Source organism: Cibotium barometz, chromosome 2, assembly GCF_041138505.1.
Source record: "Cibotium barometz isolate CiBa-2024 chromosome 2, ASM4113850v1, whole genome shotgun sequence".
NCBI classification, from domain to species: Eukaryota; Viridiplantae; Streptophyta; class Polypodiopsida; order Cyatheales; family Cibotiaceae; genus Cibotium; species Cibotium barometz.
The window spans coordinates 15,664,931-15,678,874 of record NC_141047.1 but is presented as its reverse complement, the minus strand read 5'-3'; the positions used below and the strand labels follow the sequence as shown (position 1 = coordinate 15,678,874).

Genomic DNA, 13,944 nt, shown 5'->3' with positions numbered 1-13,944 from the left:
TCTCTTTTTAACTTTAACTATCTCAATCTCTCTTACTTTCTCTCAAATTGACCAACTCTCTCTCTCTCTCTCTCTCTCTCTCTCTCTAACACACTCTCTCTGCCTTTCTCTAACTCCTCTCTCTATAACTTACTCTCTCTCTTTAACTGTGTAACTTACTCTCTTTACCTCTAACTCACTCACTCTCTCTCTCTCAATCCCATGTAACTTACTCTCTTTACCTCTAACTCACTCTCTCTCACTCTCTCTCTCTCTCTCTCTCAATCTTATGTTGGATTAACAAATATGCCCCTCCATTTGAGGACATTAATAAGTGTCATGCAAAGGCACTATAAAAGTTGTACATTATGAGATACTGGCCACCCAAGGTCTTAGTTAGTAAGTTTTGAGCACCCAAGTGTGAATAAGGGTCAGTTATATATAAGGTATTTTCTCATAATGAATGGAAACAATCCCCCTTTATGCTATGAGAGCTCTTGCCTTTTCTTGAGAGAGTGTGAGAGTGTACTATAGTACATGTGCCTTCTCTATGCTTGTATGCTTGTGTAGAAGGGGGGAGAGAGAGAGAGAGAGAGAGAGAGAGAGAGAGAGAGAGAGAGAGAGATTGCCTTGTGTGGTGGTGCGAGCGACTCTACGGTGACAGCGTGGAGGTGGAGCTTAGAGGATTTGGGCTTCTCGAAGTGAGCTTGGAGATCTCAAGGGACACAAGCTCGAAGCATTGGTAAGTTCCCTATGACGGTTGTGAACTATTTCTTCTTCCAATGATGAATGCTTAGAGTTCCTTTTTTGGCAGGTGAGGAGCCCATAACATTTTTTACGCCGCTGCCGGGGAAGCACCATTGTTTCTTCCGTCCTCTTTTAGTTTTCGCTCCCACTATACATGTTTCATCATTGCCTTTACATTCTGGTAGTGCATTATGTAAAGAATGAATGGATAAGGTTTGAGTGGAAGTAAAGATTTGTGAGAAATTATTTGTTTTTGTTGTGTGGGTGAGTACTTGGGTGACCTTAGAGGAAAATTACACTATTTTTTCTTTTAAATTTTGATGTTTATATCACCAAACTTGGTGGCATGAACGAGGAGGGTGATACTCTCTTTTTTGTTTAAAAAAAAATCAAATAAATCACAAAAATAAGGAGAGATTGGTTGTGCTTTGAACTTGAATTACACTCCTTATTACCAGCACAACCATTTTGGAGCATCTGGATAGGTAATTTACACCCAATCTTCACTCTGTTGACGGGGGAGTTAACACGTGACAGTGCAGGAAAACGGTTCACGACGTGAACCATTTCCTACTATCTCACGGCGTGAACCACTTCTGCAATCAGCGCCACAATTTATGGCATTACCTTGCTAAAAATAGGGTACCTTATCCTGACACCTCTGACAGAACAGATCCTCATCTCGTAAATTAGCAGAGGGAATACTTCACGACGTGAATTGTTTACCTTTTCACGGCGTGAACTATTCAACACTTCACGACGTGAAGTGTCTGCCTTTTCATGGCGTGAACTATTCAACACTTCACGACGTGAAGTGTCTGCCTTTTCATGGCATGAACTATTTAACACTTCACAACGTGAACCATTGCTTACTACTTCACGATGTGATCAGTTTTCTGCGGTTTCACGGTGTGAACTATCAGTGGATCTAGTTCACGAACCAAGGACAGTCAGATTCAAGTTAGGAAAGTGCTTTAAAATATCAAGTTGAGACCAACCAACTTAGATGAGGACACGCAGACCCAAAATTCGAAGGAACTGTTGAACACGTGAAAGTGCAGAAAATAGTTCACAACATGAACCATTCTAGTCTCATGACGTGAACCATTTCGTGCTATCTCACGGCATGAACTGCTACCTGCAGTCTCACAGTCCGAAATTCAGATAGACAGAACTCTACAAAAATTCATTTGGGGTAGTGGTTTAGCCTATCAAATCATATTCACATGTACTTGAGGTCTGGCAAACTCCTCGGAGACGCCCTTACTCCCGACGATAGTGCATCGAACCACCCAAGATTTTCTTATCAAAAGAGTGTTGGTTCAGGCCACTCTACAAGCACTCAATTGAGTGTTTTAGCTCAATTGAGTGTTTTAGCTCAGAGAAATCTAACCACCATTGATACAAGTAGTGAAGAATCCATGGAGGACGGGCTATGATTCCCTAGGATTGGAGAGGAAGAAAAACCATCTTCTCCTACAAGTTCCAGTGGTATCTTTGACATAGCTAGGGGATTTTTTGGTCTCCAAACCAGCACACAAGACGAAGCGCAATCTGCGGGTGCAGGCCCATCAACCAGCGCCGCTAGACAAGGTGTAAGACCAGAAGTACTAACCCAACCTTCAAGTTCTAGGTTGTCTAACACTGGAACTCCCAGGATGAGGAGGGACATGGAAAGTGCGGCCAAGACCGATCAAGTCTTCTCAGTGCAAATCCATGTTTGCAGCTATAGGTCAGATGAACCTATCCTATTTACCAAGAGGGATGTTTCGGGTACAGGACGTGTCGCCTCTGCCGCCACTTGTTCTCTCGCCACAACCACCACATGCTAAAATAAACCAAGTGTTGATTGAGGAGCCATCAGATGAGGGTGAAATGGTGGGTGAGGTAGAAATCAATAGTGAGTACTATGAGGAAGCCCTAGAGATTACGCCAGAATTTTGTCTTACAAAATAACACACCAGTACCAATATTCCAAACCATGATACAATGGAAAGGTAAGGATATAAACTCAAATATGAGAAGGGGGCCACTACAATGTTTTGGTTGTGGTGGACTTCATCGAATAGCAGACTGTCCTAACAAGAATGTGGTTCATACGCATTAAACTCAGCCAATGGCAACACCGCCTAATGACATGCCAGTGCCTACTTGTACTAAGTGTGGCATCGATCATTTGATCAAAGACTGTCCATATCGCGCAAGTGGTTCTGCTTCCACTTCTAAGAAGGCCACTATCAGGACCCTAAGTGTGCAGCCTGGAGACATCATGCCATTGAATGTCATGACACGAGCCCAAGCCCAACTAGGGAACAAAGGGAAGAACCCAGCAGATGCCACCACTTCTAGAACTGGCAGGAGAAGGAGAGTGAAAAAAGTGGGTAAAGGTGACACTAGGGTCACCATCCAAGATGGATCTGAAGAAGATACTATTGACACCAAATCCACCCAATCAAAGGAAGAGAGCGATCAAGCGCCAAAATCAAATGAGCTTACCCAAGAGGCACAAAGAGAGAAACCAGCAAGCCCTAACGGGATTTGTGAATATCCAAATGCTGAAGAAGAGATGAGAAAGCTTGAAGAAGCTAAGGCCCTAGTGGAAGAGTGTTGACGACTTCATGAAGCTAAATTAAGGGCTAATCGAGCCAGGGATACAATGTATCCAAGAAACGAGCCAATGTAGGGAAAGAGAATTGGATGTGCCTACTTCAATTCCAGAAGAGTCTAAAGGAGGATCTCAAGGAGACCTTATGGCAAGAATGTTTGAGGAGGCTGAGCAAGATGTGTCCATTCATTCATTCCCTAGGAGTGAATATGAGACACACACACGTGGAAGGAGCCCTCACTTGCCAGAGAGCCAAGAGACATAGGCAGTCTCACAGCTATATTGTCCACTCTCGTCAAATGCCATTGGGACAATTGCTACATAGTTCACCAACATTGTTTGTAGACATAAAAGAATGGGTAGAGGGAGCATTAAATCCAGCGACCACTGCAGAGGAGACCCAGTCACCTCTAGTAGAAAGAAACTTAAAACATGCAGGGGGAAAGAACGCCTAGATTTGTCAAGATACTGGTCAATCAATTGGGTCGGTATTATAAAAGTGGCGACACTAATGCTACAACCTCAATTCATCAAAATGGGTACCAAGCATTGGCTATCCTGGATGGAGAAGTGGGAGTTTAGCATCATCACAAAATGATGTTGGGAGAATTGGGGAAAACCAGATCTGGAAAGAGCGGATCTTATCGTTAAAATGGCAGACGGAACATCTTCAAGACCCATGGGGCTTTTGAAGAATGTACGACTTAAACTCTTTACATTCCGCTACCATCATACATTTATGGTAATGGACTTTCTGTGCGAACCAGACTCATACGACATAATCTTGGGGAGACCCTTCATGAGGGAATCCAAATTGGTGCATGATTGGGCATTAGACCACGTGTATGTTCGAAGGGACTCACAAATCCTAAAGATAGATCTGCGAACGTGGAAAGCACACCCAATGGAAGGGCAACTGTTTGGTAATGAGCGAACCACATCCATACAAGCATGACTTGGTCACCACTGAGCGAACCACATCCATACAAGTATGCCAACCAATGGTGAGATTTTCAAAGGAGGAAGAAGAAGCTGAAATGTATGCATCGCTTCCCCCTTCAAATTTTAGTGAAAACTGGATGCATGTACTGGCCACCATAGATGTTATGTAGCCCCGAGGAACCCAAAATGTTGACTCTGAGAATGTTCCTACCACCTCTATCTGTATGGTCAATGTACAACCAAGTGAAGAGGAGTTGGAGGAGGAAGCCTCCAGCATAGAAGGGATTGGATCACAAGGCCGCACCAGTGCCCAAGTCCTTAGAAGATGGCGGAAGCAGAAATGGTATATCACTTGACGAAATGCCCTACTACGAAGTAAACCCACAATGCCCAGTGGGATGAGATATCTCGAAGCTACTAAGCTGCACGATAAGTTTTCTAAGAATTGGGGTGAGGAGTTGAGCAAGATATCCTTAGAAGGGAAACATAAGGAGGAGGTTATCCCTCAAGAGCTAGAAATGCCTAAGCTTACAAAAAGGCGGGGTGCCAAAAACGAAACAAGGCTTTGGTAGAAGCTAAACGCGAGGCCAAGAAGGTGATGGCTTAGGCTCGAAAAAAAAGAGAGGATGAAGATAAACCAAACCCACTCTCAGTGTCGGACCATCTTAAGACATACACGATTGACGAACGAAAAGTGATCCAATTGACAGCCAAAAGAGTTAAGGAAGATGGTTATATCGCTAACTTGGTGCCTAGTAAAAATGAAGCGAGATATTTTTGCTCTTCTCTTATTCTTTTAAAGGTCCTTTTCTTTAGTGCAATGACAAGCTCCGGACAACGATATAGTAAGTTACTAAAATTCCTTGCGAAAGATTCGTGAGCATGAAGGAAACTCTTGCTGGCAGCACCGGAAACTTACCGCTCTGAGTTCCGTGACTGGCCACATGAATTACAGGGGTTTAATTCAATGGAGACTTTTTGGCAGTTTTAAGATTGGTGGGCGATGTGATTAGGTTTCGTGGGCGATGTGATTAGGGCGGTTTGAAGCTTGCTGTGGGCGATGTGATATGAAGCTTGCTGTGGGTTTTGAGGGGATTTGAAGCTCTTGGGCAGAGTGGGGCGTTGTGATAGGGCGGTTTAAGCTTGGTTTAAGCTTCACGATCGGGCGATGCGATTCAAGCTTGCGGTGGTATCAGCTTGGTGGGCGGGTTGATTTAATCTCAATGGGCGATTCGTAGGAGGAGTAAGCTCCTGCAAAAAGAAGGAAGAGAGAGAGAGAGAGTCGTGGGGGGCCCCGCACACGCTTGCTCTTGATTTGCAGCCGTGGCAGCCGCCCTTACCTGGTCTAACTACGCGCGTGTAACCCTCCATTTTCTAAATTGGAGCATTCCTCCTACAAAGTTCTGTGTGCTTTCAAAACCCCCGTTCACCCCTACAGAGTACTCTGCCTCTCCCTCCCTCTCTCTCTCTCTCTCTCTTCACCCCTAACCACCACCTCCTCTCTCTCTCTCACTCTCACACACACAAAAACCCCCTCTCCCTTGACACCCCTACAGGGTGCTCTTTCTCTCTCTCTCTCTCACACACACACACACAACGCACACACAACGCACACACAAACCCCCTCCCTCTTGAGCTTTCAAAACCCGCCCACACACACCCAAAACTCACACTCTGCTGTCCGTTCACCTTTCTCCTCCCTGCAACAAATCAAGTGCCACGGAAAACCCCTATGGATGATCTTGGATGGATATGCGCGGCCTGCACATACCACAATGATGGGCCCCAGCTTGCTTGTGGGATGTGCAGGACGGACCGGTCGGTGCCTAGGCACCTGCCTTTCTTCCACCCCCACAGAACCGCAATCACGGCAAGAACCCTCCGAAGCCTGGGTGCTAGTGATGGACACGTGTCCTTCTCCCTCTCCATCTGCAGCGTCCCCCGGTTTCTTGCAGGGGCTCTGTCTGGCGCCCTGACAGGCATGTTTGCTTTAGGTATGTAGCCCATTCCGACTCTTGTCTTGCGTGTGTATTTATTTGCAGAACATTTCTTAAGGGTGGGTTTGTTCAACAAGTCAGAGATTTTGAACCTTTGAATTATACGGTATTGCCACAACTTGAGAAAATACTTCAAAACTGCATTGGGAATAGTTTGCAGAACACAGGTAGGTGAAATAGGCAGTCGATTTATGGTCACAAGCTGTTTCAATGACATGGGGGTGATCCGACTCTCTATAGTCACAAGCCACCCGAGCGACATTGGGATCAGACGAAGCGCGGATGAATCCTTCGCCTCGTAGATGTTTTCTTGGATCATCAATCCCATCAATTCGCAATTGCCCCGAGCTTTTGTGGTACGACATGGAACCTGGACGTCTGATCCAGTACATAGGAGGAGGAGGAAATAGGACTGAGGACAAATTTCAATGGCTAGAAACACTAGGGTTTCCAAGTTTAGATAGTCCACCTTTTGGCAGATGGATCTTCCATGCATGGTTGGAAATGGATGGTCACAAAATTTTGGTCTGAATGTGGTTGGTTATTACGTTTCTACCAATATTTGGTCTAGGCTTGTGACCATTCTACAAAGGCATTTGTCACTCGAATGCTGATTAGAAGCTTCCAATGTGAGGACTTTGTAAATAATTTCAGCATGTTCGCCAATGCAACAACTTATGGACATGCATTTTACCAATCTAAGTGTCTATGATGAGGGCCAGGTAGAGGTGTTTTCTGTCATTCACTTGTGTTCCCGTAATTATAATGCTAAGGAGATGGAATAATTACTTCAGAGTTGACAGTACCTGTGTTTGATCAAGTAGGATCTTTGAATGCTCATCTAGTTTATTGGTGCAACTTCCTGGCACAGTGGGAGCATTCACGGGTGCAGTTACCGGGGCTTTAGCTGGCCGAGCAACAGAGAGCGGTTTGCTCCGAGGAGCTGGCTTAGGAGCTGTTGCTGGTGCGGTTCTTTCAGTTGAAGTTTTGGAAGCCTCACGTGCCTATTGGCACTCAGAGCGGTCTGGTTCTCATCAACCATCCTCAGTGGTAAGTTTTTGATCCAGACCGTGAACCTACTGTGTTTGAGAGTCTACACTATACATGAACCACTAATTCTTTTTAATTTTTTTTTGGACTTGTAGGCAGAATTTATAGAGGATTTGTTGAATGGGAGGTCTGGGCAAGATCAAGTTAATCCTGCCATGTTGACTGCAAATCGTTGGCAGGTAAGCATGCTGATAGAGTATTTACTTCAAGACATGTAATTAATATACAAGTATCAGTGGTGGGTGTTAATGAAGACGCGTGTGATTGTGGAGCTTGAATTTGTCTTACAAGTCCACACGGGATGGCATGGTTCTTTATTAAGGAGTTACTATGATCAATGGCTATGTTAAGGTCTCGATGACTTTTTTAAAGGAAGCACATATGGTTCTGTTGCAAATGGGACTGCCTTTCTAAGAATTCCTCACTGAAGTAGTGAAGAAACTATGGGAAACGATCCCATATGAACCACTTTGTGGCTACAGGGAGGGTTTTAAACTAAACTTCCAGCTGAAATTAAGGTGGCTGTCAAAGAGATTTGCAAATTCTTGTCAGACAAGACGGGCTTTCTTTCAACGGGAAGCAAGACAAGTGAGCTGAAAGGCTCCTTTTCTTGAGCTTTGCCTCAGCAACTTTTGTGAGCCTTTGAAGATGAGGAAGGGCTCAGTGATTGAATGGACCTTCACCGGACATTTTTGTAGGTGATGTCACAAAGGGTGGCCTTATTCCCTGTGGAAGAAAGATTACATGTAGCAGTAGCTTCTGGGCTGATTTGAAGTACCGCTGCCTGCACGTGCATTTTATATGCACACTAGTATCCTTGAACTAAGGGGTTTCATTGACGGTTGTGTGCCTTCATACTGGTATGGTCAAATATCAGTTATTAATCGTCCATGCGCATGACTGTTTCAGCACTATGGCCTTTTAAGATTCAGGTAGGGATCAGTATCAAAGCATGTATCAAATTTCATGCAGATATAATTACCGTGGTGGATTATTGGCTACTAGCGGATTTTCATGCATAGCCGTTAATGCATCCGCATTTGTTATCTCAAAACCAAATTGAGCAATCTACAAAAATATCTCAACCTCAACCACAAATCTCCTCTTTGTACTATTGCTTCCATTGCTCTTTCGAGGTACGAGTCTTTTTTGAAGTGTCCCCCATTCTTGCCTCTACTGTTAGAAGTCATCTCCTGTCTTTACTGAGACACCAGGGCCTCTGTTGTGGGTGTGCCCGCCCTCGTAGGTGTTTCTCATTTTTCCTCACTCCCCGTATTTTTCCCCATTTTTCCCATTTTTCTATGGCTTGGGTGGTTGCCCTGTGGTGGCTGGAGCTCACGGATTCTGGCCGACTGCTGCATCAGGTCCACGACTCCACCTATGTGATGGCCGACTCATTATAGCTGGCCGACTGGGTGTCTTCAGCAAGTCGTGGAGGTTTAGGGCATGTCGGCTGCTGCTGATGCAGGGAGGCCAACTGTAGTATGGGGGCCATATAAAATGGCCCCATTGGTCCCTTGTCATATTATCTTGTATCATTCCGGATATAGAGTAGAGTTACACGTCTATCTCTCTTCTTCTCTTGTGCTGTCTATTTTCTGCACTCTACTTGCTCTTGTGGTCTCAGATTTGGTTATCATCTCTGCTGCGTGTTTTGACAAGAGCCCTAGGCTCTTGATAGATCTTGGGAGTGAGCAAGAGGGGGACTGTAGCATTGCTGATTGGTGGACTGTTCGGGAAGAGAAGAAGCAAGAGGACAGCAGGCTGATTTGCTGGACAGCCACTTATAGGTGTAAGTTCCCCCCCCCCCCACTCATCCACTCTTTTCAGTTACATCCCCGCCATGGCAGATTTGTTAGAGATGGCTGAGAAGCACGTGAAGATCCCAACACTCCCCACGTTCCCGGTGGACCGTCAATTGGATGGGAACAATTACGGTATATGGAAGGTTATGATGGAATCTGTGCTGGAGTCATATGACCTTGCTGATTTCATCGTTTTGTCGGGATTCCACGGCCGGAAGCAGAGGAAGGGGAGTTACAGTCAACTAGAAAGGGACCGTGAGGCACAGGCACATTTGTGGTATCGTGTCAACGCCAGGGTCCGTTCATTTATCTTCCTCAACTGCATACCACAGGTAATCAATCATGTAAAGCATATGACGTTGGACAGAGGCATATGGCAGCACTTGGCTTCTCTTTGTAACAGGGTTCATGAAGAGGATTTCCTTGGAAGTATAGATGCGGGTTATGAACCCTACAAAGTCATTGACAATGCAGGAGCATATTAACAAGCTGCAGGTCCTTCAGCAGGAAGTCCTTCAGGCTGGAAAGGAGATATCATGAGAAGATATGGCCATCACTTTGCTATCCCACTTGCCTTCTCAGTATTCCGCTTTCTACTCTTCTTTGATTACTAGTGGCATGCTCAACACCATTACATGGGAGGAGCTTGTGCCCATGGTCTTGGACCAGGAGGAACGATTCACGACCCTCCTCACAGCGGAGGTTCGGAGGCCTTAATTGGCGGTCGAAAGGTCGGAATAACAACAAGGGCAAAGGGAAGGCTTCATCGAAGAAGTCTTCTGAGAAGAAGCCCGACACGGATCGAGAGAAACTGAAGGCGGAGAGGTCGTGCAATGATTGTGGCAAGAAAGGCCACTATTGGAGGAAGTGTCCTAAGCGGACTGGGAAGAGTGCTGATTCTTCAGCCTCAGCTGCAAAGACTCCAGCATTTGTGCACTTAGAGATGATGGACTCAGATGCTTCATTGTCTTCGAGTGAGGAGGCAGTTCGCTTCACCGCAAAGGATACCCGGGCCCCGAGGAGTGGATTCTTGACAGTGGTGCTTCCAGGCACATGACTCCTTCCCGAGACTTCTTTTTGGATCTGAAACGGCAGTCATGGAGATTATTCCCGACGGCAAGGGGGGTAAGCATTCCTCCCGTGTTCTTTACGTCCCTGCTCTTGGTTTTCATCTTCTGTCAGTGCATGAAGTATGCAAGATTGGCTTTCGGGTGGAATTTGAGGAGCATTCGGTTGCTCTATGGGACCGTGAGACTGGCCAAGTTGTTTGGGAAGGCGGTGTGGAGAATGGTATCTACAAGCTCTCCGCACTCTCCTCATTGATAGGTTCTCAGGTCGGAGATCTGTAGCACTTTCGGTTTGGCCACTTAAATATAGACATACTGCGGTGAGCTTTCCGAGACCAGATGGTGGTTGGCTTACTAGATGTTGGCAGCAGGCAAGGACGTTGCAGTTCTTGCATACGTGGTAAGCAGCATAGGGAATCCTTTCCGAAGCAAGCTTCCAGGCGGGCTTCAAAACCATTGGAGTTGATTCACAGTGACTTGTGTGGACCTCAGCAGACACCATCTGTAAACCGGCCTTCAGAAACCAAAGGGCGGTGGAACAAACACTCGCACATAAAACAACACTTCAACACCATTGAGGACCTAGAAAAGGAAAACAAGCAGGGGGAGCTAGAGTGCTCCTGCAAATAGTACACGGACACCGATTGGCCCCAAATCGCAGTGGCGCCCCTTGCGGTATTTCTTTAATTGAATATAAGAGCTTTGATTACAATATAAGGCTGGGAACTCAGCCGTCCTAGTAGAACCCTTGAAGCCTGCAAAGAACCTGCATCTGGGCTCTTGTCTGAAAGAGTGCACAGAGCGGAAGCAGAGTGGCACTAGAATGTGCTGAACAGAGAGTGCAAGAGAGAGAGATATGGAGCAAACTATGCTGAATATACTGAACCAAAGCAGTCCCAAGCAAGAGACAGTGATAGTCTCATAAGTGGGGGAGCAAATAAGTACAAGACTCTATGAAAAATGAGAGGCCAGCACCCACTATTTATAGTGGGGAAGAGCTGGCCGACTGGAGCATAGAAACAGGCCGACTGGAGCTGTTGGACATGGCTCCCTAGAAAAATGCCAGAATGGCTAGGAAAAATCCCAGAAAAATACTAAAAAAGGGGTGGCCAGCCCACAAGCAAGGGCCATGCAAAAGGGGACCAAATGGGCACCATACAGAGCAGAAACTGGGGATGAAAGTGCTAACACCCCCTCTCAGCACCAGATGCTGAACAAACTCCGAGAATCCGAAGATGAGGAGCCAAGGAAGCCTGAGAAACCGGCTTGGTGAACAAATCTGTAGCATTCTCTGCGGAAGGACAATACTCCAAATGCAAATCTCCAGCAAGAACCCGTTCACGAACATAGTGATACTGAATCTCAATGTGTTTCGTACGAGCATGAAACACAGGGTTCTTGGCGATGGCGATGCAACTCTGATTGTCACACCAAAGAAGAGTAGATCCGGTAGGAGGACAGCCAAGCTCCTCCAATAATCTCCGCAACCATATCGCCTCACATGCAGCATAACAAACTGCACGGTACTCTGCCTCGGTAGAGGAAAGCGCCACAGTAGGTTGCTTTTTACTGCTCCAAGAAATGGCTCCAGACCCAAGTGAAAAAACACAACCAGTGGTCGAACGCCGTGTATCTGGATCTCCAGCCCAGTCTGAGTCAGACCATCCAACAAGAGTGCGACCTGGGCCATAAAAGATGCCAAAATCCAGAGTGCCACGTAAGTACCGAAGAACTCTGAGAGCACACCGCCAATGCTGCTGACGAGGTTTGGATGAGAAGGAACTCAATAAACTGACTGCGAGGCATATGTCCAATCGGGAGTAGGTCAACCATACCAAACAACCGACGAGAACCCGATACTGTCCCTGATCAGTCCCTGGAGAAGCATCAAGTGAAGAAAGCTTCTCACCAATATCCAAAGGAGAAGATACTGGTTTGCACCCAGTCATCTGAAATCTGTCAAGAATCTCCCGAGTGTACTTCTGCTGAGAGAAGAAAATGCCCTTCGAGGTCTGCCAAATCTCAAAGCCAAGAAAATAGTGCAAGAGGCCCAGATCCGTCATCTCAAACTCTGTCTCCAAAGCATCCATAACAGAACGGATCCGCACAGAATAAGAACCTGTAAAGATGAGGTCATCAACATAGACCACAATGATGACAATCAACCCCCTCTCAAGGAGGATATAAAGGTTCGAATCTGCATGAGAACGGGGCAGGCCGAGCTTCTGAAAGAACTCATCAATCCGCTGGTACCAAGCCCGCGGAGCCTGCTTTAGACCATATAAAGCCTTCTTCAGCCGGTACACATGATCCTGTTTGCCCGGAACAACAAATCCTGGCGGCTGATCAACATAAACCTCCTGTGTAAGCTCTCCATTCAAGAAAGCCGACTTGACGTCCATCTGGAAAACGGGCCATCTATGATGTCCTGCAAGTGCAAGAACGGTGCGAATGGTAGTCATCCGGGCCGTTGGAGCGAAAGTCTCATCGAAGTCGACACCAGGGCGCTGAGCATAACCCTTGGCAACCAACCTCGCCTTGTGCTTGTCCAAGCTGCCATCAACTCGGAACTTTGATTTGAAAATCCAACGCACACCAATCACCTTACGTTGCAGAGGCCGAGGCACCAAAATCCAAGTGCCATTCCGTTCGATAGCATCCAGCTCTGTCTGCATAGCATGACGCCAAGACTCATGTGAAAGAGCCTCGTCTACAGAAGTGGGATCAGAAGGACCATTAATGATTGTAGACATAAGAGCATAATTAACAAACATGTTGCCCTCATGAATTTGTTTCCCTGTAACTCTGGAAGAACGCCGAAGAGAACCAGGCGGAGGAGCAGAAGGAAGCTCACGTAACCCAGAGTCACGAACTGTCTGATAATACCAACCAGGTATAGATCTGCTCGAACTCGCCGGAGGAGGAGCAGGGTCATCATCATCTGACTGAGAATCCTCAGCTGGAGGTGTAACAGTAACAGCGGGAGCAGGAGGAGGAGGAGGAGGAGGAGAAGGAGGTGCAGGAAGAAGAAGCTCACCACCCCCCTCTGAAGATGTAGGAGTCTCGTCGAACACCACATCACGGCTCACAACAACTTTACCGGCTTGAGGATCATAAAGACGATATGCCTTGGACACAGTGCTGTATCCGAGAAAAGTCATGCGCTGAGACTTCGAGTCCAACTTGGAGCGGTGCTCCTTAGGCACATGAACATACGCCGTACATCCAAATATCCGGAAATGAACAACAGAGGGCTTCTCACCATGGAAAGCCTCATATGGAGTTTTGTCGGGAAGAGCAGCAGTAGGAGACCTATTCTGAATGTAGACAGCAGTGGAAGCCGCCTCAGCCCAGAAACGTCGAGGTAATGAAGAATGCTCAAGCATAGCACGGGCCATCTCCATAATGGTCCTATTCTTCCTCTCGGCAACTCCATTCTGAGATGGAGTATATGCTGTAGTAAGCTGTCTCCGAATGCCGTGTGTCTTGCAATATTGCTTAAACTCCTGGGATGTAAACTCACCCCCTCCATCGGTCCTGAGAGCCTTGACCGAGTGACCGGTCTCTTTTTCCACCTCGGCTTTCCATGGAGTTCTTGTCAGAACCCCCTTTACCTTTCTTTTGTTGAGACTTCCCTTTATCTCGTGCTGCCAAAGCTCCATCAGGGCCATCGGAGGTGCCAGTCCGCTCCTCAAAGCGAGACTCTATCTGCATAATGGAGGGGAGAACTTCCTCCCAAGTAACTGGAACAG

At 46.5% G+C, this 13,944-nt stretch overlaps 1 protein-coding gene across 1 annotated transcript in view; it reads left to right on the top strand.

The window, feature by feature from the left end:
• Nucleotides 1-5,889: 5,889 nt before the first annotated feature.
• The window catches only part of LOC147640706 (NEP1-interacting protein-like 2), a 36,363-nt gene continuing 28,308 nt past the window's right edge, over nucleotides 5,890-13,944 (top strand). Inside the window, exons 1-3 of the mRNA XM_086814378.1 lie at nucleotides 5,890-6,267; nucleotides 7,142-7,320; nucleotides 7,416-7,499. Coding sequence (XP_086670504.1) covers nucleotides 6,006-6,267; nucleotides 7,142-7,320; nucleotides 7,416-7,499 — 525 coding nt within the window. The 5' untranslated portion in view covers nucleotides 5,890-6,005. The remainder of the gene's footprint in view (nucleotides 6,268-7,141; nucleotides 7,321-7,415; nucleotides 7,500-13,944) is intronic.